This window comes from Oncorhynchus tshawytscha, linkage group LG19, assembly GCF_018296145.1.
Source record: "Oncorhynchus tshawytscha isolate Ot180627B linkage group LG19, Otsh_v2.0, whole genome shotgun sequence".
Lineage (NCBI taxonomy): Eukaryota > Metazoa > Chordata > Actinopteri > Salmoniformes > Salmonidae > Oncorhynchus > Oncorhynchus tshawytscha.
Genome location: NC_056447.1, coordinates 4589650 through 4615226, shown reverse-complemented (window position 1 = coordinate 4615226; position 25577 = coordinate 4589650). Strand labels below are relative to the sequence as shown.

Here is a 25577-nt window from a genome sequence, read left to right as displayed (position 1 = left end):
GTCCTCAGACGGAGGTTGACAGCGGTTTCAGGCAGTGGTCAGAGCTTTGATTCAGACTGCTGGACCTCAGACAGAGACTCTGTGTTTCTCTTTGCTAGATTGTTTAAAAAAAAAAATATTTACCAAGTGTCTTGGACTGAATTGAGGTTGATTCTCAAGAGTTATTCTGTGAAGAGTAAGAAATATATATATACATGTGTACTCTGTCATTTAACTTTTAAGCATTTCTCTGACTTGAAGTTTTGAGGAACACTCAAAACCTCAAACTGGATCCAAGCGTTGATATGAATCAATACACCCCTCTGTTCCAAGCATCAGTTGAATGAATTGGCATCGTAGATACACCGTCAATGATTTGAGTTAAATGTGCTTTCTCTGGAACCCAACCTTGGTAAACAAACATATTCTTCCAACAATGTTCACAGTTATCTTTTTCATTCTAGCTTCAACCCGATCAACTAAAGACAAGTGCTCTGTGTTTTCTCTCAGAATTGTGTGTGTGCGTGTGTGTGTGTGTGTGTGTGTGTGTGTGTGTGTGTGTGTGTGTGTGTGTGTGTGTGTGTGTGTGTGTGTGTGTGTGTGGTTGGCTCTGACACACACATCACATTGTAGACAGGAGCTTTGCCAAGCAGGGATAAGAAAACGATACACTGAGTCATAAAAAGAGAGGAGGCGGGAAGTAAGTGTCCGACTAGCGGCTGGCTGCTGATGTTAATAACTTGTCGGTTTCCCTATTTCCTCCCTTTGTAGCAGCTGTATGCTGCCCAGCTGGCCAGCATGCAGATCTCGCCCGGAGCCAAAATGGCCTCCCTGCCGCAGCCTCAAAACTCCTCAGGCCCCCTCTCGCCCTCTGCCTTGAAGAGTAAGAAGAGAGCGTCGAGTCCTGTCACTCACATTAAGGTCAGCTGTCCCTTTATGCTTGACTTTGTGTGTTTGGTTTTGGACCTTGGTTATCTATGAATCACTGGCTACGGCAATGATTCAAGTGAAAGGGAGTGAACATGTATGCGCTCATACGGAGACACACAGACACACACTCATGGAGTCATTGGCACCGGCTGCTGCTTGGCATGGGCTCAGACCTCTTCACTGGAGCGAGCTCGAGACCATACTCGTAATCCTGACTCGACGAGGCAATAATGGGAGCCATGTGTCTATGTGGGGTCGCTGCAACCAGCATCACAATAGACCAGAGTCAGAACTCACCGCAGCTGTACAGTAGTACTCTGGCCTTGGAACGTCCACCCTTCCTTAACCCCTTTCCACTCTCGCTAACGCCCACACTGGCATCCCACCCGTCCCAAATCACGTTCCTTCTCCTCTCCTCAAGACCGGTTTCAAATTAAATCCATGTTTGTTAGCGTATCCTACACCACAACAAGAGGCTTCCTCTTTTCCAGTTGTTGTCCCCTTCCAGGGATTTCTCACGAACTCAATGTGAGGCGATGCGGTCATGAACCTTTGATTAGGAAAGAGAGGATAAGACACCACAACAAAAGTCCCATTGGCTTTTTTTCAACCCTACTGGATGATGAGATAGTTAAGGGACTTTCAATTTGAGCGCTGGAGTGGTGAACAGTACAGCCCTGTATTTTTGATCAAATTGATCAAATGTATTTATAAATGGCCACAACCTGAGAGGGGGGATAATTGAGTAAAGACCTGATCAAGTAGCAATCTGAGGTTGAAAATATAGCTGTGTAGCCTTATTTTTCCCATCCTCTGAATAATGTGCTGTCCCAACACAGTGGCCTGGGGAACACCACAATAGGCTTAAAGCACTCTCGCACTCCAAAACACATTATACACACTCTCCAACCAACAGCCAAGTCTTCTTTTCACCAGGTCTTCACTTAAAGCAGTTTGTTATAATACCTTCATAACACCGTCAATATACTGGTGCTTTCCCCATGTAACAGGGCCATGGTGTGTTTTCAGCCTTCGCTTAGTTCTGTGTCTTTCTTCTGTCTTCCCCAGGAGGAAGGATCGACACAGCCCCTGAATCTCTCAGCCCGACCCAAGACTGGCGAGCCCCACCACTCCCCATCCTCGCCGTCACACAGCCTGTACCCTGGCAACACGAGCAGGCCCATCAGCATGGGGAAGAGGCGCATCCCCAGCCCCCTCTCCAACATGGGCAGGGGCTCACTGGGTGGGTGCAGGGAACACACACATGCATGCGCAATCACTCACATTAGGTACACATGTAAATGCACACAAACCCCTTCACACTGCACACAAACAGTCCTAGCATCCTCCACTAGTTCAAGTAAAAGGAGACCTGTTTTTAATTTTTTTTTTACGAGAGTCTAAAGCCCTGTATTTAGCCCCCCTGAAAGACCCAGTTAGCGGAAGCAGTGAAACCCAGCACACGTTATTTGGTTTCAAGAGACTTCCTAACATCATTGTCTGCCCTGTAACATAAACTGTTATGCTATCTGTGATTAAGCCCAATCTCAAGCCTCTCATTACGATGAAAATATTTTGCTCTTCTAGAGCTGCTTCACTCGTGTTTCCTTCCTATGTGCTATTTTTTCAACCTTTTTTGACCCGTTAGAAAAGGAAGGCAACGGAAAGTTTGCACCCCACGCTGTTGTTTAACCCAAAATAAACCCCTAGCCTCAACCACCTAGGCACACGTGTTCATCTGAAAGAGCCGGATATGGACAAGCGATACGGTAACGGCTCCACCTCACCTTCGGACAGTCGAGGCACAATTTTCACAATATTGCTCTCTACGCATGTCTCAAAGAATAGGAGCTACGGTCGGTGTCCCTTTGGATTCCGACGTTTTTCCTGTGAGTTCAGATCGGTCTGCTGCTCTGTCCGTCACAATCAGACCACTGACAGGGGCTCAATGCTTCCCGCCCACAGACATCCTGTCTAGCCTGAACCCCACGCCACTGTTTGGGGACCAGGATGCGGTGATGAGCGCCATCCAGGAGGCGAGGAAGATGAGGGAGCAGATCCAGAGAGAACAGCTTCATCTCCAGCAGCAAAGCCTGGAGGCCAAGCTCACGGCCCTGAGCGGCATGAGTTTCAGCAATGGCAGCAAGGTCAGAGTCACGGCACATGCACACACACATAAAGCAAAGACGCACACACACACACACACACACACACACACACACACACACACACACACACACATGCACACACACACACACACACGCACACACACACACACACACACACACTAGCTAGCTACTATCTAATTAGCGCTATTAGCCTCACAATGCAAACAGAAGCTTGAACAATGTACACTTGTCTTCTCACATGCGTACCTGTAACGCCATTCTCAGATTGACACAGGGCAAGCCCAATTCTGCCATTCTGTCACTCTCTCCTCTCAAGTCATGCATGTACTGTAAAGGGGAAATAGTTATGTCTGCTTTGTTTTGTTGCTCTGGATCCCTGGCCAGTGCTCTTGAGATCCTAACTTTGTTCATGTCCACATGGCCACCCAGAAGCCCCGACTGCTTTGAACAGCCGGCAGCTGGGCCGTGTGTGTGTGTGTCGGTCAGTGTGCGCGCGTGTGTGCCTGTGTGTGTATGTGTGTGAAGCAGGAGGGAGGGGGGGGGTTGAGTCCAGCAGCACCTCTTGCCCCCCCCGCCCCCCCCCCCTAATCCTACACCCACGGGGACCCCATGTTCAAAAATATCAATCAGATCTGTCAATCATGGGTCAGGGGCAAAGGGAAAATACATTTTGAAAAGAGGAAATGATCCTGCCGTCTTCCGAAGGGATTGATTGATCCCCATGTTGGCAGAGAGGAAAGAGGAAAGCGAAGATGAATCATGAATATTTCAGCGATGCATACTTTGAACCCCTTCTCCCACAGCCCCAACTAGGCCAAGCTTAATGTACATATTCAACTAGGATATCTGCTTTTGATTGTTAGTTGTTTGTTTCGCATTAAGTGGTTGAAAACATTCAAAATGGTGAAAAATATTCTGCTATTTATAAGTGTTTTGAATGTGTTTTTTTTTGTAGATGGGTTTACACGATCCTAATCGAAACGTCTAAATGTATCAATTATCTTAAAAGGTCCAATGCACCCATTTTTATCTCAATATCAAATATCACATTTCTGGGTAACAATGAAGTACCTTAATGTTTTCAATGGCTTCTTAGAAATTCTGAGTCTAGCACTTATTGGCAGAGAGGTTTGGAACTCGCTTTCTTATTGGTCTATTAATTATGGTATATTATTGGACACCGGGCAGGCCAAAACTCCATCCCACCAAACAGCTCTTACACTAATTGGGCATTAGCATAGTTTTTACAATTTGACAGTATTATTCCAACCTCATAGTGTGGAAATATACAGTACCAGTCAAAAACACAGGACAATCACATTTTTGACTGTACTGGGCCTTTAAATGATCAAATGAAGCTTGGTTGATTGTGAACAACAGGTTTTTAGGTGAGTTTCTTATGCGTTTCTCTGTTCCCCTCTCACTTGTACCAACACTATATTTTCCGACTTTATAAGAACAAACCGAGAGATGCAGCAATTTACTTTATGGCTCCATACCTTCTAATAAAACTTTACTTTATGGCTCCATACCTTCTAATAAAACTTTACTTTATGGCTCCATACCTTCCAATAAAACTTTACTTTATGGCTCCATACCTTCTAATAAAACTTTGCTTTATGGCTCCATACCTTCTAATAAAACTTTACTTTATGGCTCCATACCTTCTAATAAAACTTTACTTTATGGCTCCATACCTTCTAATAAAACTTTGCTTTATGGCTCCATACCTTCTAATAAAACTTTACTTTATGGCTCCATACCTTCTAATAAAACTTTACTTTATGGCTCCATACCTTCTAATAAAACTTTACTTTATGGCTCCATACCTTCTAATAAAACTTTACTTTATGGCTCCATACCTTCTAATAAAACTTTACTTTATGGCTCCATACCTTCTAATAAAACTTTACTTTATGGCTCCATACCTTCTAATAAAACTTTACTTTATGGCTTCATACCTTCTAATAAAACGTTGCTTTATGGCTCCATACCTTCTAATAAAACTTTGCTTTATGGCTCCATACCTTCTAATAAAACTTTGCTTTATGGCTCCATACCTTCTAATAAAACTTTGGAATCCCTCAAAGTAATTGTTTCTGGTTCTAAAACAGGGCAGGCCAGTGTTTGTAGTTCAGTGTTATTCGTTACCTAACAACAGTTCCTCGAGCTTTTCTGAGCTTTAAAAGTATCCCTTTTCTGTAAAAGGGAGCTTTTTCTTTTGAGTCACTCATAGGATTATATCTGTCTTAGTCCATTCATGACTCACCTCCTCCGTTCTGCAAAATGGTACCACTGTACAATTAAACGGAGATGCTACACTCGTGTATTTCCGTCTGAGCGTCATGCTTTCTTGAAAAGCATTTTCTAGCAATATTCGTTGCTATTTTGGGGACATTTAGATGGGTATTAGATTAGACAGTCTGAAACGACTCAAACACGACCTCTGACCTCAGCCATAAAGGGATTGAGTGAGGTATCCACACAGATGAATGGGTTCTTATGCCACAGCTTAGGTTGGAGAGAGTGTGCGGCGTAACTTTATATGAAGCTATGCTGATGGTGTCTGTGTCTGTGTGTCTGTATGCATGCATGGTGCTGGCCGCCTCCATAATGTATAATGTCATTATAGCTCCCCTTGTTCACAGACGCTATAGCGCCGTCCAGCATGTGGCCTTGTGGAGTATCGCGTTATGCTTATGCTGCTTCCAACAGGGCCCGTGGCTGCCAAGCAAGCACACTGAAATAGCACTGAGTGTAAGTGGGTGGGTGTCGTATGTATGAGAGAGAGACTGTGTGTGTGAGACTGTGTGTGTGACACTGTGTGTGTGTCACTGTGTGTGTGTGTTTGTGAGAGGGAGAGACACACTGTGTGTGACACTGTGTGTGTGACACTGTGTGTGACACTGTGTGTGTGACACTGTGTGTGTGACACTGTGTGTGTGTCACTGTGTGTGTGTTTGTGAGAGAGAGACTGTGTGTGTGACACTGTATGTGTGACACTGTGTGTGGGGGGGGGTGAGAGAGAGACTGAGTGTTTGATAGTGTGTGTGTGATACTGTGTGTGTGACATTGTGTGTGTGTGTGTGTGTGTGTGTGTGTGAGAGAGAGAGACTGTGTGTGTGATACTGTGTGTGTGATACTATGTGTGTGACACTGTGTGTGTGTGTGTGTGTGTGACACTGTGTGTGTGTGTGTGTGATACTGTGTGTGACACTGTGTGAGTGTGTGTGAGAGAGAGGCTGTGTGTGTGATACTGTGTGTGTGATACTGTGTGTGTGATACTGTGTGTGTGACACTGTGTGAGTGTGTGTGTGAGAGAGAGACTGTGTGTGTGATACTGTGTGTGTGATACTGTGTGTGTGAGAGAAAGAGAGACTGTGTGTGAGAGAGAGAGACTGAGGGTGTGTGTGTGTGTAGGTGTGTAGGTGTGTGTGTGTGGAGTCAGTTTAGGCCAAGCGAGCTGCCCCTGCGTAGAGCGTTAATGCGTCCTACTCAGGAGAGGACTAGTGCTTTATTTGAACGCCCCTGTCACTAAACCCACTTAACTCTGTCGGTAGTTGACATCAGCTGTCGGGACTACTCAACTACGTCACACCAGCTCTTTAGTGTGCCACACTGCAGGGAAAGGAGGGAAGGTTGAGGAGAACAGTAGAATGGGGATGCCTTGAGTCAAGTCCGGCCAGTCACCACACAGCCGTCTCTTTTGCCTGTTGTGCTGTTCACAGGGTGTGATGGCGCGCGTTGTCATTGGTAGGACGCGTCTCATGTATAAGTACTTTTGCGTTGATGTTCAAATTCAAGGCCTATAAATGCAATGCCCGCCATAATTATTTGGACAGTGACAATTTTGTTGTTGTTTTAGCTCCAGCACCATGGATTTGAAATGATACAATGACTATGATGTTTAGGTTAAGTTCTACTAGACACAAAATCATCTGAAAAATTAACCAAATCAAACAGGAAATGAGTTTGTAGAGTCCCAAGTTTGATGTAGTCATTGTGTGCTAGGAATATGGGACCAAATACACACATTTTAGGGGACCAAAAGTATTGGGACAAATTCAGTTCTATGCATATTAAAGTAGTCAAAAGTAAAGTATGTGTGTGTGGGGGGGCAGCAAAAGTGCTGTAATTTTGAAATGGTTCAACCGATATGGATTAAAATACCCTCAACTGAAAGCTACCAGTTGGCATATTAACCTCATAGTCATTATATCATTTCAAATCCAAAGTGCTGTAGTACAGTACAGCTAAAACAACAACAAAATGTGTCACTGACCAAATAATTATGGCGGGCACTGTATTTATTCAACACTCTGTGTACTATTTTTTAAATAGGGTGGGCCATGAGCTCCTTTAGTTTCAGTGGGCAACAGGGCAAGGCGTCTGTGTTGAGAGATGACAGGCAGAGTGAGGGAGGAGGGAGAGAAGGAGGAGTGAGGGAGAAGGGAGAGGAGGAGTAGGAGAGAGGGAGGGTTACTTCACTGCTCCTTTAGTTTCAGTGGTCAACCGGGCAAGGCGTCTGTGTTGAGAGATGACAGGCAGAGTGAGGGAGGAGGGAGAGAAGGAGGAGTGAGGGAGAAGGGAGAGGAGGAGTAGGAGAGAGGGAGGGTTACTTCACTGCTCCTTTAGTTTCAGTGGGCAACAGGGCAAGGCGTCTGTGTTGAGAGATGACAGGCAGAGTGAGGGAGGAGGGAGAGAAGGAGGAGTGAGGGATTTCACTGCTCCTGGAGGAAGCAGTTAACATTTGTGGGTCGGTGAGAGCAGGGTTTGCCCGTATGTGTCGCCGCGGTAATGAGCTCAACACGACGCTGATAAAACTGCTCAGCCGGCGCGGTGTTTATAGGGCTGCCATAGCAACCCGTTGAAACGTGTGCCCAGGAGAGCCTAGCCAATAGAGGAGCTCTGTGTGTCTTTTTTAAGTCGAGATAGATGGAGTTGAATGTTGGACAAGCCTCAGTCCCATAAAGTAACAATTGTATCTTTTTTAAAACATTCTTTTATGGCTTTGAACAATGTAGCTAATGTCAATTATTCATCATTGTTGTCATTTACGAGCGACCACGTTGGACTTCTGACTGTAGGCTTGCTGTCATACTAAGTACGGGTGCAGATTAAGTCCCAAATGACTTTTTGGGGGACTTTTGGGTGAGTCCTGATTTGATCTTGAGTCCTGTAGACGGTTTCCAAGTGTTCTGTGAGTTTTGGAATTGAAATTGGCCCCTTTATTTTCTCTGCAGGCAGAGACTGGCTCTTTCAAAAAAATCGTTACAAGTCATTGTCTGTATTCGTCTCCTATAGGTCTTTAGGTGACTCGAAATCCCCCGGTGAAGGTTTTTTGGCAAAAATATCCTGGTAGTTCATGATGCCGTTAAGGGCCCTGGGGCTTGTAGAGTCAGAAACAGCCACATAACATCAACGATCCACCGACATATTTTTACAGTGGGTATGGGGTTATTTTCGCCTTATGCGTCCTGATTTCGACACTAAACCCACCACTGGTGGTCAAGGAACTCTATTTCAAATCAAGTTTTATTTGTCACATGCGCCAATTTTTCGGGCCTTCCTCTCTGACACCGCCTGGCATTGAGGCCCTGGATGGCAGGACGCTCTACTAAGCAGTGATGCAACCAGTCAAGTTGCTCTCATTGGCGCAGCTGTGGAACTCTTTAAGGATCTGAGGTCCCATGCCAAATCTTTTCAGCCTCCTGACTATGTTGGTGTGTTTGGACCATGATAGGTCCTTAGTGATGTGGACAGCAAGGAACTTGAAAGCTCTCAACCCGCTCCACGACAGCCCCGTTGATGTGAATTTCCATGTAATCAATCTGACCAGAGCACTAGTTTCAATCCAAGTGCCAATGCCGTTTAACCAACTCCAGGATGACGTAGAGCTTTTTGGCCATGCGTACCAGTGGTGGGTTTGGCATTGAAATGACAGTACATAAACAGATATCTAAGTACCCCATTCCTGCTGTAAAATATGGGGGTGGATCTTTGATGTTATTGGGCTTTTTTGGTCCTGGGGCCCTTGTTAATGTCAACGGCATCATGAACTTGACCAAGTACCAGGACGTGGTTGCCTCTGCCTGAAACTTGGCCGCAAGTGGATCAGTAACCCGAAGTACACATTAAAATACACAAAGAAATCATTAATTGACCACAAAATCGCCTGAATTTAAATCCCATTGAAAACCTGCGGCCCAGACGAAGGATGTCAAGGATCTGGAAATATTCTGTATGGAGGAATGGTCTATAAAACATTTTAGAAAAATGCTCAGTGCCATTATTAAAACAGGGGTGTCAAAATCTCTTTCTATGAGCAACTGTATTAGTTCAAAATAATATCATGTTTTTGATCATACAATATAGCTCAGTATTTGAATGATTTATTTTATACAGTCATTTTTCCTCATCTTTATCAAGGGTGCCAACAATTTCAGACCCCGCTGTGTGTGTGTTTTATTTATATATATATATATAACAGTCTAACAGTCTATATATATAACAGTCTTTTCCAACACAGTTTTGGAGCGTGGCAGACTCATTTGAAAGAGCGGGTGGAAGGGTGGACAGTGCAGGATAAGCAGATACTCAGTAGGCAGGATGGGTGGACAGTGCAGGATAAGCAGAGACTCAGTAGGCAGGATGGGTGGACAGTGCAGGATAAGCAGAGACTCAGTAGGCAGGATGGTTGGACAGTGCAGGATAAGCAGAGACTCAGTAGGCAGGATGGGTGGACAGTGCAGGATAAGCAGAGACTCAGTAGGCAGGATGGTTGGACAGTGCAGAATAAGCAGAGACTCAGTAGGCAGGATGGGTGGACAGTGCAGGATAAGCAGAGACTCAGTAGGCAGGATGGTTGGACAGTGCAGGATAAGCAGAGACTCAGTAGGCAGGATGGTTGGACAGTGCAGGATAAGCAGAGACTCAGTAGGCAGGATGGTTGGACAGTGCAGGATAAGCAGAGACTCAGTAGGCAGGATGGTTGGACAGTGCAGGATAAGCAGAGACTCAGTAGGCAGGATGGGTGGGGAGCATCGAGTCAGTGGCAGCTTACATGGTAGCGCTGTGCTGGATAGATCTGGCGAATGATCTTGTTCTGTGGCCATAAATCATTTTGGTAGGGAGGGGGTCATTCTTTGTCTTTCTCGCTCTCGCGCACGCTCTCTCTTCATTTTTCCTGTATTATTTGACTTCATTTATTCTCCTGTTCTCTTCTTCTTTTCGATCTGGTCTTTTCTCAAAAACCTCCTCCCCTACCGCCCCTAAGCTGGAGTGGCTGTCTTTAAACTCTTACCCCTCGCCAAAAGCAGCGTGTGAGAAAATACGAGTCGAGTGTGCCACACGATCATTAGCACAAACCTACTCATATAGACCGCCTCTAAGATCACAAAGAAGAGCAAAACCTTTGATCCGAAGACGGCCAAATTACAATGCAAACAGCTACGCATCGAAGACCGAAACTTGCTTGCTGTGTACGTTTGCTAAATTGCGTAATTTCTTTGATAATGTGCGTTCTGTGAAGTGATGATTGTGTTATTCTCTCTGAGCCCTTTTACCAGAGCTTTACAGGCCTCTTAATTGGACTCTATTAGGCAGACCCAAACTGTACTGTGCTGGCTTGGATATTTATTTTCACATTGCTCTTTGCAGCATGGGTCCGACAGCTGTGGTGCGTAAACCAGGTCAGCTCCGTACAGCTCGGCTCGCTTGGCTCGGCTCCGTGGTGTGAATCAACCCTTAATGACCTTTGACCTCTGTGTGTTTTAGGAGCGGATGCACTTTGAGAGTTTGAGTCAGCACCTGGGAAACCTGGGAGAGGATGGAAAGACGGGCCACAGGGTCATTGACCTCACCAGACATGAGGATGCTCATAGTGAGTTTCCTCTTCTTCCCTCCTGCCTTTCTTTCATAATGTCTCAATAATGTGTTCCTTCTTTCAAAATGTCTCAATAATGTGTTCCTTCTTTCAAAATGTCTCAATAATGTGTTCCTTCTTTCAAAATGTCTCAATAATGTGTTCCTTCTTTCAAAATGTCTCAATAATGTGTTCCTTCTTTCAAAATGTCTCAATAATGTGTTCCTTCTTTCAAAATGTCTCAATAATGTGTTCCTTCTTTCAAAATGTCTCAATAATGTGTTCCTTCTTTCAAAATGTCTCAGTAATGTGTTCCTTCTTTCAAAATGTCTCAATAATGTGTTCCTTCTTTCAAAATGTCTCAATAATGTGTTCCTTCTTTCAAAATGTCTCAATAATGTGTTCCTTCTTTCAAAATGTCTCAGTAATGTGTTCTTTCTTTGTTTCAAAAAATGTTTAAAAAAATACATTTTTCTCCCTTTCTGTCCCATCTCCTGAAAGTTCTACATACACATCTCTTTCAGTTCTCCATACTTTTACCTAAGTGCACACTGTACAGTACAGTGTGTTCTGGTTCATGTTTATGACTGTGTGTGTGCTTGCCATCCGTGTTTATATGAATGTGTATAGAAGTACATTGCCGCTGTATGGCTTGGTGCGTAATAGTAGGAGACCAGAGGAGAAGAGAGAGGGTCAGACGGATCTTTAACAGACAGGAAAAGAGGTTGGGTTCGAGGCAAAAGTGGGCACATCCTGCTCAGGCTAAATAGATGCCAGTGACCCTTCACTTGGGGCCCTTGGTTAGATAGCGCCACTTTTGGGGCCTCTTTCAACTGTGTTCCCTACGGCAGAGACACAGACAGAGAGATCGTCTGCTCTGCACACAGGTATTCACCAGACCCAAATATTTATTGTGTTCTCCTCGGATCGCCTCAGTAAGTGGACACTTGAATGTCCAGGCACAAACCCCTGCCTTGCACCAATAAGGCCTACTCTGTGATATTTAGAGTTGTTCAATAGCCCCATCACAACCCCTGAACTTTAAAACCAAATGACGGGGCTTCCATTTAGTTTTTCAAATGAAGGACCTTTAATACGACACAGTGGGCTTCTTACTGTACGTCGACGACGAACAAGAAGCGGTGTTCTAGATTCTTCTTTCCAACCCACCAAACACTGTTTGTGTCTCAGACAATTCCTGCCGAAGTATGCAAACAGAAGCAAGGCAGTTAAAAACGGAATTGGTTTTTAAAATATTTTCTGGCCCAGAAGCCCACCTGTTTTCTATAAAACCCCCAGTGTTTACAGGTTAGGGTGGATTGGTAAGCATTCATCATGCTGTGGTTTGAAATCAGAGCTGTAAACACGGGACCATAAACAGAGATGTTATCTGTCTGATAATCAGAGCGTCGTTGATGGCGACCGCAGGTGCTCCACCCCTATTTCTGCGGCCTCTATGCTCCTCTGTGTAGAGTAGACACAGACCCCATCCTTACTGTAAAACACAAGTGCACACACACACACACACACACACACACACACACACACATACACTTTCAATTGTCCCCTCCCTCACTGTCTGGAAGCCACGCTCTTAGACATACTGTGCAATGTATGTACTCTGTGGCTTAAACGTTTTTTTTACACGAACGAGTGAGTGATTGAGTAAGTCATGAAATGGCCCTCCCTTCCCACAGGTGTCTCCTGCACTACAGAGGCCCGGGTCTTCAGAGAGACCAGGGGCAGGAACAGTACTGAGCCCCACATTAAGAGACCCATGAATGCCTTCATGGTGTGGGCCAAGGACGAGAGGAGGAAGATCCTGCAGACCTTCCCCGACATGCACAATTCCAACATCAGCAAGATCCTGGGTAAGATGCAGAGTTGTGGTCAAGTGGTAATACTCCCTGGCATCTGGCATATAAAACTCCCCACTGGAGACCAGGGTTCAATCCCTTCCTTCTCAGTCTTTGTCCCACATGCCTGTTTGATTTCCTTACTGTCTGAATGAAGTGTCAATGTATTTATTTTTATATATTAAATATGCCCTCCATATACCGTGGCCTTAAGTGGATTGATTAAGTGGATTGATCACAGACAGCAACTGCCGTCAGACGAACCATCAAACAAGCAAAGCGTCAATACAGGATTAAGATTGAATCCTACTCAAATCAAAGTTTATTTGTCACGTGCGCCGAATACAACAGGTGTTTACAGTGAAATGCTTACTTACAGGCTCTAACCAACAGTGCAAATAAGGTATTAGGTGAACAATAGGTAAGTAAAGAAATAAAACAACAGTAAAAAGACAGTGAAAAATAACAGTAGCGAAGCTATATACAGTAGAGAGGCTATAAAAGTAGCACCGGTTAGTCGGGCTGATTGAGGTAGTATGTACATGTAGATATGGTTAAAGTGACTATGCATATATGAAAAACAGAGAGTAGCAGTAGCATAATGAGGGGTTGGGGGGTGGTGGGTGGCGGGACACAATGCAGATAGCCCGGTTAGCCAATGTGCGGGAGCACTGGTTGGTCGGCCCAACTGGGGACTCATGCCATATACAGTGCCTTGCGAAAGTATTCGGCCCCCTTGAACTTTGCGACCTTTTGCCACATTTCAGGCTTCAAACATAAAGATATAAAACTGTATTTTTTTGTGAAGAATCAACAACAAGTGGGACACAATCATGAAGTGGAACGACATTTATTGGATATTTCAAACTTTTTTAACAAATCAAAAACTGAAAAATTGGGCGTGCAAAATTATTCAGACACCTAGGTATTTGTAGTTGTCCACATATTCTAAGTCAGAACAGGCGGGCAGGTGCGGGCAGCGATCGGTTGAAGAGCGTGCATTTAGTTTTACTTGCATTTAAGAGCAGTTGGAGGCCACGGAAGGAGAGTTGTATGGCATTGAAGCTCATTTGGAAGTTAGTTAACACAGTGTCCAACGAAGGGCCAGAGGTATACAGAATGGTGTCCTCTGCGTAGAGGTGGATCAAAGAATCACCAGCAGCGAGAGCGACATAATTGATCAGATAAGGCGCTAACAGAGGGTAGTGCGAACGGCCCAGTACATCACTGGGGCCAAGCTTCCTGCCATCCAGGACCTATAGTATAGGCGGTGTCAGAGGAAAGCCCATAAAATTGTCAGACTCCAGTCACCCAAGGTATAGACTGTTTTCCCTGCTACCGCACGGCAAGCGGTACCAGATCGCAATTACATTGACACCCCTCCCTTTTGTACACTCGCTGTTTGTTTGTTACCCTACGCATTGTCACTTCGCCCCCACCTACATGTACAGATTACCTCAACTAACCTGTAACCTCGCACACTGACTCGGTACCGGTGCCCCCTGTATATAGCCTCATTATTCTTATTCTTATTGTGTTACTTTTATAATTACTTTTTATTTTAGTCTACTTGGTAAATATTTTCTTCTTCTTGAACTGCACTGTCGGTTAAGGGCTTGTAAGTCAGCATTTCACGGTAAAGTCTACACTTGCTGTATTCGGCGCATGTGACAAATAAAATTAGATTTGATTTAAGCGGTTTTGAGTGTGAAAACATTTCAAATCTTTCCAGAAGGCCTTGTGATAGTGGATGATGTACAGTTAACAAATACTCAGGCTGCGTCCCACTAGTTCCTTCCCTTCATGGATTTGGGCGGCAAGCTCTAGGAAGAGTCTTGGTGGTTCCAAACTTCTACCATTTAAGAATGATGGAGGCCACTGTGTTCTTGGGGACCTTCAATGCTGCAGAAATGTTTTGGTACCCTTCCCCAGATCTGTGCCTCGACACAATCCTGTCTCAGAGCTCTACAGAGAATTCCTTCGACCTCATGGCTTAGTTTCTGCTCTGACATGCACTGTCAACTGTAGGACCTTATATGGACAGGTGTGTGTCTTTCCAAATCATGTCCAATCAGTTGAATTTACCACAGGTGGACTCCAATCAAGTTGTAGAAACATCTCAAGGATGATCAATGGAGACAGGATGCACATGAGCTCAGTTTTGAGCCTCATAGCAAAGGCTCTGAATACTTATGTAAATAAGGTATTTCTGTCCAGGGGTCTGAATACTTTTCGAAGGCACTGTAGATAATGTCCTAAGAGGGTGTGTGCCTCATTTAAAACTGCCGTATGAAACAGAAACTGGATGTGCCCCCCCCACCCCCTAAACGTTCAATGATGTATTCAAAGTATTATAAATCGGTCAACTACCAATCGATCAATCTGATCTTATTTAATCATTCATATTAGAATAAATAACATCTGTATAGAACTCACACACACCCATATAACTCTCTCTCTCTCACACACACCCATATAACTCTCTCTCTCACACACACCCATATAACTCTCTCTCTCTCACACACACACACATCCTCTGCTGTGAGACTGACTGGAGTGATGGATATGTGTAGGGAAAAGTGCTTCTTGTGTTGATACTAGCATTGATACTGGGATTCACACCCCTTGACTTAGTCCACATTCTGTTGTGTTATAGCCTGAATTTTTAAATAAAAAAATATGTCTTGTCACTGGCCTACACACAATACCCCGTAATGTCAAGGTGGAATTTTGTTTTTAGATGTATTTAAAAATATATATATATTTTTTTACAAATGAATGAAAAATGAAGAGCTGTAATGTCTTGAGTCAATCACTATTTAAGCTTAAATAAGTTCAGGAGTAAAAATGTGTTTTAACAAGTCACATAAGTTGCGTGGACTCACTGTGTGTGCAATAATGATGTTTTAGCTGTTCTCCAAATAGCATTTTAGAGTTTTTTTTAAATCAAAAAGTAAAATCACTCCTTGAGATTCGATTCTCCCTGCGACTTCACCAGACGTCCACTGCTCTGTGACCCTGAACGTCAGATCTTGTGGTAAATTGATCAGACTGCTATCCGTGAATATAAGATTTTGCTTGGAAAGGGCTCCCTCAACACCTTTCATTTTTTTTGTGTGTGGATAAAAAATGTAACTTCCAGTGCTAAGGGTCGCCGACCCACGAGGCCAAAATAGGCTTTTGAGCAAACGGTGTGAAATGACTTTAGTCGCTGAATGAATTGAGGCAAACTAAACGCTGTATTCAAGAAATAACATCTTTGCACTTTGCTCATCCGTCGTAAACATAGACCATTGTTCAACATCACTGAAGTTATCATTCTAAAGCAGGAGTATACTGACCCTATGAGATCCGGAGCCTGCTAATTAATTGTACCCACCTGCTGTCCCAGGTCTAAATCCGTCCCTGATTAGGAGGGCAACGATGACAAAGTGCAGTGGAACTGGCTTCGAGGTCCAGAGTTGAGGGTTCCGAAGCATTGGATAGCTCAAACTTCATCACTCAAAGTTGGAATCAAATTGAAAGGGTCAGAGGTCATCTATCACTTCCACCTATCCGGTGGAGACCAAACATTCCGGATATTTACTTAGTTAGCGGTTTGTTTGTGATGACACCAGGGAAATGCCAGACCTGAGAGGCAATCAGGAGACGATGGAGTGTGTGCTGCCCAAACACAATAACACAGCTGGAGACGAGGGACACGATGCGGCCGCTTTAGTCCTTTAAAAAAAAAGTGTCTTCACTGTTTCCTTCGTTGAAAAAGAAGGGAGTCTCGATAAACGTCGGTAAACAGAGTCCTGAGCATGCGCCCCAATTGGCACCCTTTTCCATAAATAGGGCACTACTTTTGACCACACCCCAGGACAAAGTAGTGCACCAAATAGGGAATAGGGTGTCCGTTGGGACACAGGTCCTGGATTCCTCCCTGTGTGTGTCCAAGCTGTGGTGTGTGTGTGTATAATGGGTTATCAGAAAGCCACGCAGATGTGCTCCATTCCTGCGGTAACGGTCCTTTCCACTTGTTCCGTCGCTGGGTGCTTATAGTAAACTGTATCAGGGATCCTAAAGTGGGACAGATCCCTGTTTTCAAGCACCCTTCAACAATGTAGATGCACCAGTAGTCTCTCTCTTATTACAAGTTCCTACTTGAAGAGATTTCCTGCTATGATAGAAGTAAGACGGCATAAATTTTGTGCAGTGGAAGCGCTGACACGTACGGTTCAATGGCTAATTGAACCACATGATAAGATAGGGGTGGGAATTACCAGGGACCTCACAATACAATATTATCATGATTCTATATTATCATGGTCTGTATTGCGATTCTCATTATTCTATATGGATTGCGATTCGAAACTGCGATTTTATTGCGATTTGATGTTCCAAACATATTGCTCACAATATGTCTGCTGCAGAGGGACGAGAGAGAGCAGGAGAACATTTGTTTTGATCAGTCGGGGAACTAAATGTGGGGAACAAATTTTGTCTCACTATTTAAAAAGAAAATGAAAGAACAAGCTATAGGGTGAAAAATACCAGTTTTGGCGCGGGTACAGCTGTCTAACGCTAGTTTAAACAAAAAATCTATATCGTCAAATATCTATATAATATCGTCCAAAAATGACATTGCGATATGTAACTGTTATTATTAGAAGAACATAAACAACCAATTTACAGAACGTTGTAATCCACTAAACTGTCAAAAGATTTCTAGTTACAGGACTATACTTGACAAAACTTTGACTCCTATACACTCTTTGAACACCAACTCCAATACTCTCTACGAACACCAACTCCAATACTCTCTACGAACACCAACTCCTATACACTCTTTGAACACCAACTCCAATACTCTCTACGAACACCAACTCCAATACTCTCTACGAACACCAACTCCTATACACTCTTTGAACACCAACTCCAATACTCTCTATGAACACCAACTCCAATACTCTCTACGAACACCAACTCCTATACACTCTTTGAACACCAACTCCAATACTCTCTACGAACACCAACTCCAATACTCTCTACGAACACCAACTCCAATACACTCTACGAACACCAACTCCAATACTCTCTACGAACACCAACTCCAATACTCTCTACGAACACCAACTCCAATACTCTCTACGAACACCAACTCCAATACTCTCTACGAACACCAACTCCTATACTCTCTACGAACACCAACTCCAATACTCTCTACGAACACCAACTCCTATACACTCTTTGAACACCAACTCCAATACTCTCTACGAACACCAACTCCAATACTCTCTACGAACACCAACTCCTATACACTCTTTGAACACCAACTCCAATACTCTCTATGAACACCAACTCCAATACTCTCTACGAACACCAACTCCTATACACTCTTTGAACACCAACTCCAATACTCTCTACGAACACCAACTCCAATACTCTCTACGAACACCAACTCCAATACACTCTACGAACACCAACTCCAATACTCTCTACGAACACCAACTCCAATACTCTCTACGAACACCAACTCCAATACTCTCTACGAACACCAACTCCAATACTCTCTACGAACACCAACTCCAATACTCTCTACGAACACCAACTCCAATACTCTCTACGAACACCAACTCCAATACTCTCTACGAACACCAACTCCTATACACTCTTTGAACACCAACTCCAATACTCTCTACGAACACCAACTCCAATACTCTCTACGAACACCAACTCCTATACACTCTTTGAACACCAACTCCAATACTCTCTACGAACACCAACTCCAATACTCTCTACGAACACCAACTCCAATACACTCTACGAACACCAACTCCAATACTCTCTACGAACACCAACTCCAATACTCTCTACGAACACCAACTCCAATACTCTCTACGAACACCAACTCCAATACTCTCTACGAACACCAACTCCAATACTCTCTACGAACACCAACTCCAATACTCTCTACGAACACCAACTCCAATACTCTCTACGAACACCAACTCCAATACTCTCTACGAACACCAACTCCAATACTCTCTACGAACACCAACTCCAATACTCTCTACGAACACCAACTCCAATACTCTCTACGAACACCAATACCCTAATAGTGTCCTTCAGTGTGTGTGTGTGTGTGTGTGTGTGCATGTGTGGGTGTGTGTGTGTGTGTTTGTGTGTCCTTACGCTGTAGTTTGGGTTCCAACCCTGACTCTTGCTGTGTGTGTGTGTGTGTCCCGCTATCCGTGTGTAGGCTCTCGCTGGAAGTCCATGACCAACCAGGAGAAGCAGCCATACTACGAGGAACAGGCCCATCTCAGTAAGATCCACCTGGAGAAGTACCCCAACTACAAGTACAAGCCCCGGCCCAAGAGGACCTGCATCATCGACGGCAAGAAGCTACGCATTGGCGAGTACAAGCAGATGATGCGCTCGCGGCGTCAGGAGATGAGGCAGTTCTTCAGTGTGGGGTAAGAAGAGAGAGACACTCTACTGATCTGCTGTTGTGCGGTCTTTAGGCTAACTAGGCTAACTGTTAGTATTCTTAAAGGGACATTACACTCCAAAATCTAAGCTTGTGTTTTCAAACCTCAAAAGTGGTCTTCTGTTGAGGTAAGTCCATGTCCCAGGCCATTTGTTTTGTAGATTAGGCTTTACGCCACAATCCATAATAAATGGAAGAGATAAGCACCATGTCCAGAACAAAGAGATATTTTTCATTCATTTGGATATAGCTGGACATACACAACCGGTGATGTGGTACGTGGATCATCTTAACTTTACTTTTGAGGTCAGAAAACATCTGACAAACTTTGATTTTGGAGTAGTCACCCTTTATTAAAGTAACTGTTCAGTGAAAATATCCCTTTTAAAGGTTCATATTCCGTTATCTCATACCCAAATAATGTGGCTGACTCATCCTATACTTTAAAAAAACACTTCAAAAACATCACATTAAATAAAACAATGCTATTTCCTCATATAGCGTGACGTCACGTTGCCTCATTGACTGAGCTGGCCAACCAACCATTACTTGTCTTGTATATTTTTTGTGACCGGTATACACCGACATCATTCTGTTTTTGGGGTTGCGCCCTGCAGACACGGAAAAACAGATTTTTAACATACTTAATTAAAAACATTTTGAAGTAGTTTAATTTAATTTAAACTTTAATACTAAGCTAATAGAGATAAGGAAACTGATCCTGGGGTCAACTATCTCTTCAATATTTTTGTCATGGACGGCTCCCATTTTTGGATTGGGATACTTGAATCGACTGCTCCTAATCATTTTGTTAAGGGGAAGTTGTTCTTTGTTATTGGCTAATTCTCCGCGCACCCAGTATTTCCCTTCGAGTAATAGTGCTGAGCTATAGGCTGAATTTGTAATCCAAACTACTAGTTTAGAGATAACAAGGTCCCTTTATCATAGCACTATGGGCCTTGGTTAAAAGTAGTGCACTATTATAGGGAATACGGTGCCTTTTGGGATTCAGCCGAAGCCAGTGGCTGGGTCCTAATAGAAAAGAGGCATAGATGTGATTAAAGTCATCACGACAGGACACGTTTTAATGGATTTACCAGGGGCACTGCTTTGAATTGGAGCGATTTTTAATAGTTGTCATTTATTAAATTAGGACAATGGCAGGCGCTTTGCGGGCGGTAGAAATATGACACAGAAATCATACTAGCAGATGTTTGAGAGAGAGAGAGAGAGAGAGAGAGGCGGTACAGGGCAGACGTCACAGGTTTAACTCTGTAATTTAGTGTGTGTGGTCAAGCGGAAGAAAAGCCTGATTCGCCATAGCGGCTGGAGTTTCACTCAGGACTGAATCAAATAACTGGGGGGGGAGCTATAAATTGAGGTATGACCAATTTTGACCCGGCTCCGTATAATGAAACAGGGTCGTTTTTAAGCAGTTTAATGTGAAAATGAGTTTGTCAGAGGTTCTCTGCGGTAATTATTTCTAGAAGGGGTGAACTGTTAGATGAGGAAACTGACATCAATTTTCTTGGTTTATGTGCTTCATTTGAGGGCAGAGGGCTTGAGTGATATGTGTTTACCTTCATTCCATCCATTACCCAAGAGGCTATTTAGCATTGACAGGGCTACTGTGTGCTGGCAAAAGCTCTGTGTTAAGGTTTTTCCGAAAGACAAGAGTTAGCTACCGTTCAACTTGTTCTAAATAGCTGTTCAAAAGCAGGCCAGGAAAGAATGAATCTGTTTTTGTAAAACACCCTCTGTCTCTCTTACACGCTCCCTCACTCTCCTTCTCTTGCTCTCCACTTCTCACTCTCTCTCTCCCTCTTTCTTTCTCTCTCTCTCCCTCTCCCTCTCTCTCTCTCTCCACCTACCCCCAGGCCACAGCCTCAGATCCCCATCAGCAACAGTGCCGGCGGCCTCTACCCGGCTGCCATCGCCATAGCGACAGCCACGCCCTCACCGCACCTGACGTCGGACTGCTCCAGCGCCTCGGCCAGCCCCGAGCCCGCCATCCCCGCCACCCAGAGCACGTTCGGCGTGGTCAAGCCCAAGCCGGTCGCCATGGTGACCGGCGATCACCCGGTCATCGGAGAGGACGAGATAGACATGTATGAAGACTTTGAGGACAAATCGGACTACAGCAGTGGCCATGAGGCACGGGAGCCTGTCGGCGCCAACTGAGCATGCTCAGAAGAACCTCTGATCTTTTTTGGAACTTTTTTTTTTTTAAAGCGGGACAATATGACAGAGACAGAGTTCTGAGCAGAACAACTTTTCAACAGTACGACGGGAGCTGAGCATGTGCTCGAAGCAGCTCCGTCCGGGATACGATGCACCACAGACTGAGCATGCTCAGATTGACTCTCGACAGGAAGTGACATAAACTAAACATGCTCAGATCTCACAGAGCACGTTGCTCAACAAATACCTTTTTAGACGAGAGTGCTTCTTTTTAGCATGCGCAAACGTCTCGGAAACAATCCCATACAGAGGGATTGGGCAAAGACAACCTCCAGACAACCTCCAGACAATCTACCAGAAAGACAGTGAACATACTCACACGGCAATTACAATGCAACATGGACAAGAGCAAGTAAGAGTCAGTAAGAGGTCGATGAGAAGAGAATGAGATTAAAGAACAAAGAGATAGCCTACACATTTCCCGCGTGTGTATTTTTTTCAATAGGAGCATGCATGGATTTGACTAAAACATCAGGAATTGGTCTTCGACAGCGGTCAGTCTTAAATGTTTATTTTAAGTGTGATGATGTTTTTTTGTTGTGTTTTCAAATTTGATTTCCATGGACATGTTCCTTGATTGGTTAAAACCTTGGATTGTCAGGACATGTTCCTTGATTGGTTAAAACCTTGGATTGTCAGGACATGTTCCTTGATTGGTTAAAACCTTGGATTGTCAGGACATGTTCCTTGATAGGTTACTTGCCTGTAAAACCTTGGATTGTCAGGACTTGAAAATGTGAAAGGTAATGTAAAATCCTTAGCTCTTGTAGTTTGATTATTTCTCATGAGTACAGTACCCCTACACCTTTCTCGAAAAATGCCTACAATATGTTACATTACTGTTTATGATGGGGTTTTATATCCTTGCTCAGGTATGCTGTGTCAGCTTGTGAATGTGTTTGTGATTTCATATGAGAGAATGGTAGGACTTTTCAGACTGACAACGAAACAGGGAAGAAAAAAAATCCCTTTTATTATTATTATTAATATTATTATTATATATTTTTTAATTTTTAGATATTGTACAGTTTTTCTTGAAATGTGCCAAACCTACATTCACATCCCTCTAAAATATTCTAGTCTTAATTTTGATGCTGCAAAATGTCTTATAATTTTTTTTTTATTGCTGATGTGTCCATATTAGGAAGAATCTCCCTGACCCCCCCTCCCCCTCAGACCATGGCCCAGCGCTCTAGGACACCTTGTGGTGCGCTACAGGGTCATGTTGATTAGGTACCAAATGACGTTTTCCTTTGCACAACCCAGTAAACAACCCCTCACTCATCGCCAAACGCAATGCCTCAGGATTCCTCAGGATCTGTCATCTCTGGCACCACCTCTGGCAATGACACAGACCAGTAGAGAGATTCATCGTAGAGAGTATCAATCTGGGGATGTTTAGCCCCAAGTACCATCCCCTCTCTTTTCTTAGCCCACATCTTCTACGGGATGTTAAAGGGGTCGTTCATGATTTTACAACGAAGGTTTGTATTGGCTGTTTATAGAAAACCTTAACCATGTTTTACATGTTTACTCTGGCCCATAGACTATGTTCAAGGTGAGGAACCATCTAACATCAAGTTGTAAAATCCTGAACGTCCACTTTAATTCACCCATAATGCATAGAGGCCAAAAATGATCAAATGAGTTGTTTTGGTACACTGTTACAGTACATTGACTTTCAGCTTGAGTGGCTTTTTAGGTTGGACTTTTTCCTGGCTCAAGTTTGTGTGTAGAGTTTGTGAGTATAACATGTGTTATACAGACTCAGCAAATGTTGTTAATGACACAGTACATCTTAATAGGCACAATAAGTCTTAAAGTTAGACTCTTAGTTCTATGGTCATTCCGAATGACAGGAAAACGCAGAGGAGCGGTCCAGACAGTCATTTCGATAGTAGGGACACCATATATTTAGGGGTTTAAAATGTACATTTTCTTTACTTGCGTTATACCGAGGTACAGAAGATCAGATTTTGTTTCTGTGAATTGATAAGTTTACAATGTTGACGTCAAGAGGTGGTTATCAAAATACAGACCAATGTTTTTTTGTCAAATTGGTACGTTGTCAAAAAAACTCAAACGTGGGTCAATATAACCTCGAGCATTTCAAAAGGTACATGTATATTTTGAAACGGATATTTAAAGTCAATTTAAAACGTACCCATAAAAGTCCTATTTTCAGAATCCTCCACTTTGCAAATATGTCTACTTTTACAAGCTCTATTTTAGGGTTTGTGTTACTCTGTTTGCTGGTTGATTTGTATGTGATTTGTAACTCTTTATGACCATGTTGAACGACATTTTTGCAGGTTGGTAGAAGAAGAAAAAACACGTTTTTTGGGGGGGATTGAAGTTTGATCGAACTTGCATTACCACAAAAAGGAGAGTTATACCGCTTGCCTCGTGCGTAGATATTGTTCCCAGTGTTCTAAGCATCACACGCACTGGATATGAATGTTCTCTTCTCAGCCTAATGTGAAGTTGTCGTTTAAAAAAAACGACAAAATTCTGACAAACGAAAAAAGTCACCTGTTTTGACTTGAGAGGAAAACCTCACATTTCCAGTTTAGTAGCATTTAAAAAAATATATATTTATGCAGAAGTCATTGTTTTAACTCCAGTGCTGCCTGAGGTGCTTTGCCCTTTTGACACAAGTCCAAAGGTCACTCAGACCACCGGTCTGTTTCGACCTACAGAAGCAGACGTCATTTTTTTAACATTTCATTGTATTTATTAGCTGGTGTAAAAGTGTCAGTACAACTTTGTGAGAAAGACAATCAGAGAAAGAAATAAAGACAGATTTCCTTACAAATTCATCACTGACATGTATGAATTGTTTATCAAATCTTATTATATCTGTTTGTTTATTAGTGCTTATAACACTAACAGAGTATCCTCAACAAGAGACTAATACCAAGCTGATAGAAACAAGTAAAGTTTGTTTATTAGTGCTTATAACACTAACAGAGTATCCTCAACAAGAGACTAATACCAAGCTGATAGAAACAAGTAAAGTTTGTTTATTAGTGCTTATAACACTAACAGAGTATCCTCAACAAGAGACTAATACCAAGCTGATAGAAACAAGTAAAGTAAGTAGACACACACAGAGAAGGAAGTTAGTTGCAGCAAGATGCTTTCTATAGTAATGCTCGAGGCCAGGCCAAGCGTACATACGTACAAGCGTACAATGACATTTTGGAGTAATTAACTGGCCATATAAAAGATATTTTGCTTTTTTTTGGTTGAGTGAGAAATAAACGAGCAGAATGTATACATTTGAGGTTAGAGAAAATGTTAGATATTTATTGATTTAAAATGTGTTTTCTCAACAATAATATTGAGCTATTATTCCCAGTGGTTAAATGGGGATTTCCGCAGAAGAACCGCCTTCAAAACGGGTGTTTTTTCCCTAGTGGTCCTGCAGAAATATGTCAAATAAAAGGCTATTGGTTGCGTACACAGTTTAGCAGATGTTATAGCAGGTGCAGCGAAATGCTTATGTTACTAGCTCCTAACAATGCACTGATTAAACAGAATGATCAATACACAGGTGAACCTTGTGCTGGGGTCAATAAAAGACACTCTAAAATGTGCAGTGTGGTCACACGACATAATGCCACGGATATCTCTAGTCTCAAAGGATTGTGCAATTGGCATGCTGGCTGCAGGAATGTCCACCAGAGCTGTTGCCAGATAATTGAATGTTCATTTCTCTACCATAAGCCACATCCAACGTCGTTTTTAGAGAATTTGTCAGTACGTCCAACTGGCCTCACAGCCACAGACCACGTGTAACTACACCATCCCAGGACCTCCACATCCCGGCTTGATCACCTGCGGGATCGTCTGAGACCAACCACCAGGACAGCTAATGAAACTGAGGAGTATATCTGTCTGTAATAAAGCCCTTTTGTGGGGAAAAACTCATTCTGATTGGCTGGGCCTGGCTCCCTAGTGGGTGGCCCTGGCTCCCAAGTGGGTGGGCCTATCTCCTCCCAGGCCCACCCATGGCTGTGCCCCTGCCCAGTCATGTGAAATCCATAGATTAGGGCCTATTGAATTTATTTAAATTGACTGATTTTCTTATATGAACTGTA

The 25577-nt window shown here is 43.4% G+C and overlaps 1 protein-coding gene across 1 annotated transcript in view; it reads left to right on the top strand.

The window, feature by feature from the left end:
- LOC112219187 (transcription factor SOX-6) overlaps positions 1-24293 on the top strand; it is a 159363-nt gene extending 135070 nt beyond the window's left edge. The window contains 7 exon segments of the mRNA XM_042301276.1: positions 751-900; positions 1978-2152; positions 2875-3056; positions 10815-10920; positions 12600-12773; positions 19003-19219; positions 21111-24293. Coding sequence (XP_042157210.1) covers positions 751-900; positions 1978-2152; positions 2875-3056; positions 10815-10920; positions 12600-12773; positions 19003-19219; positions 21111-21414 — 1308 coding nt within the window. The 3' untranslated portion in view covers positions 21415-24293.
- The last annotated feature ends 1284 nt before the right edge of the window (positions 24294-25577 follow it).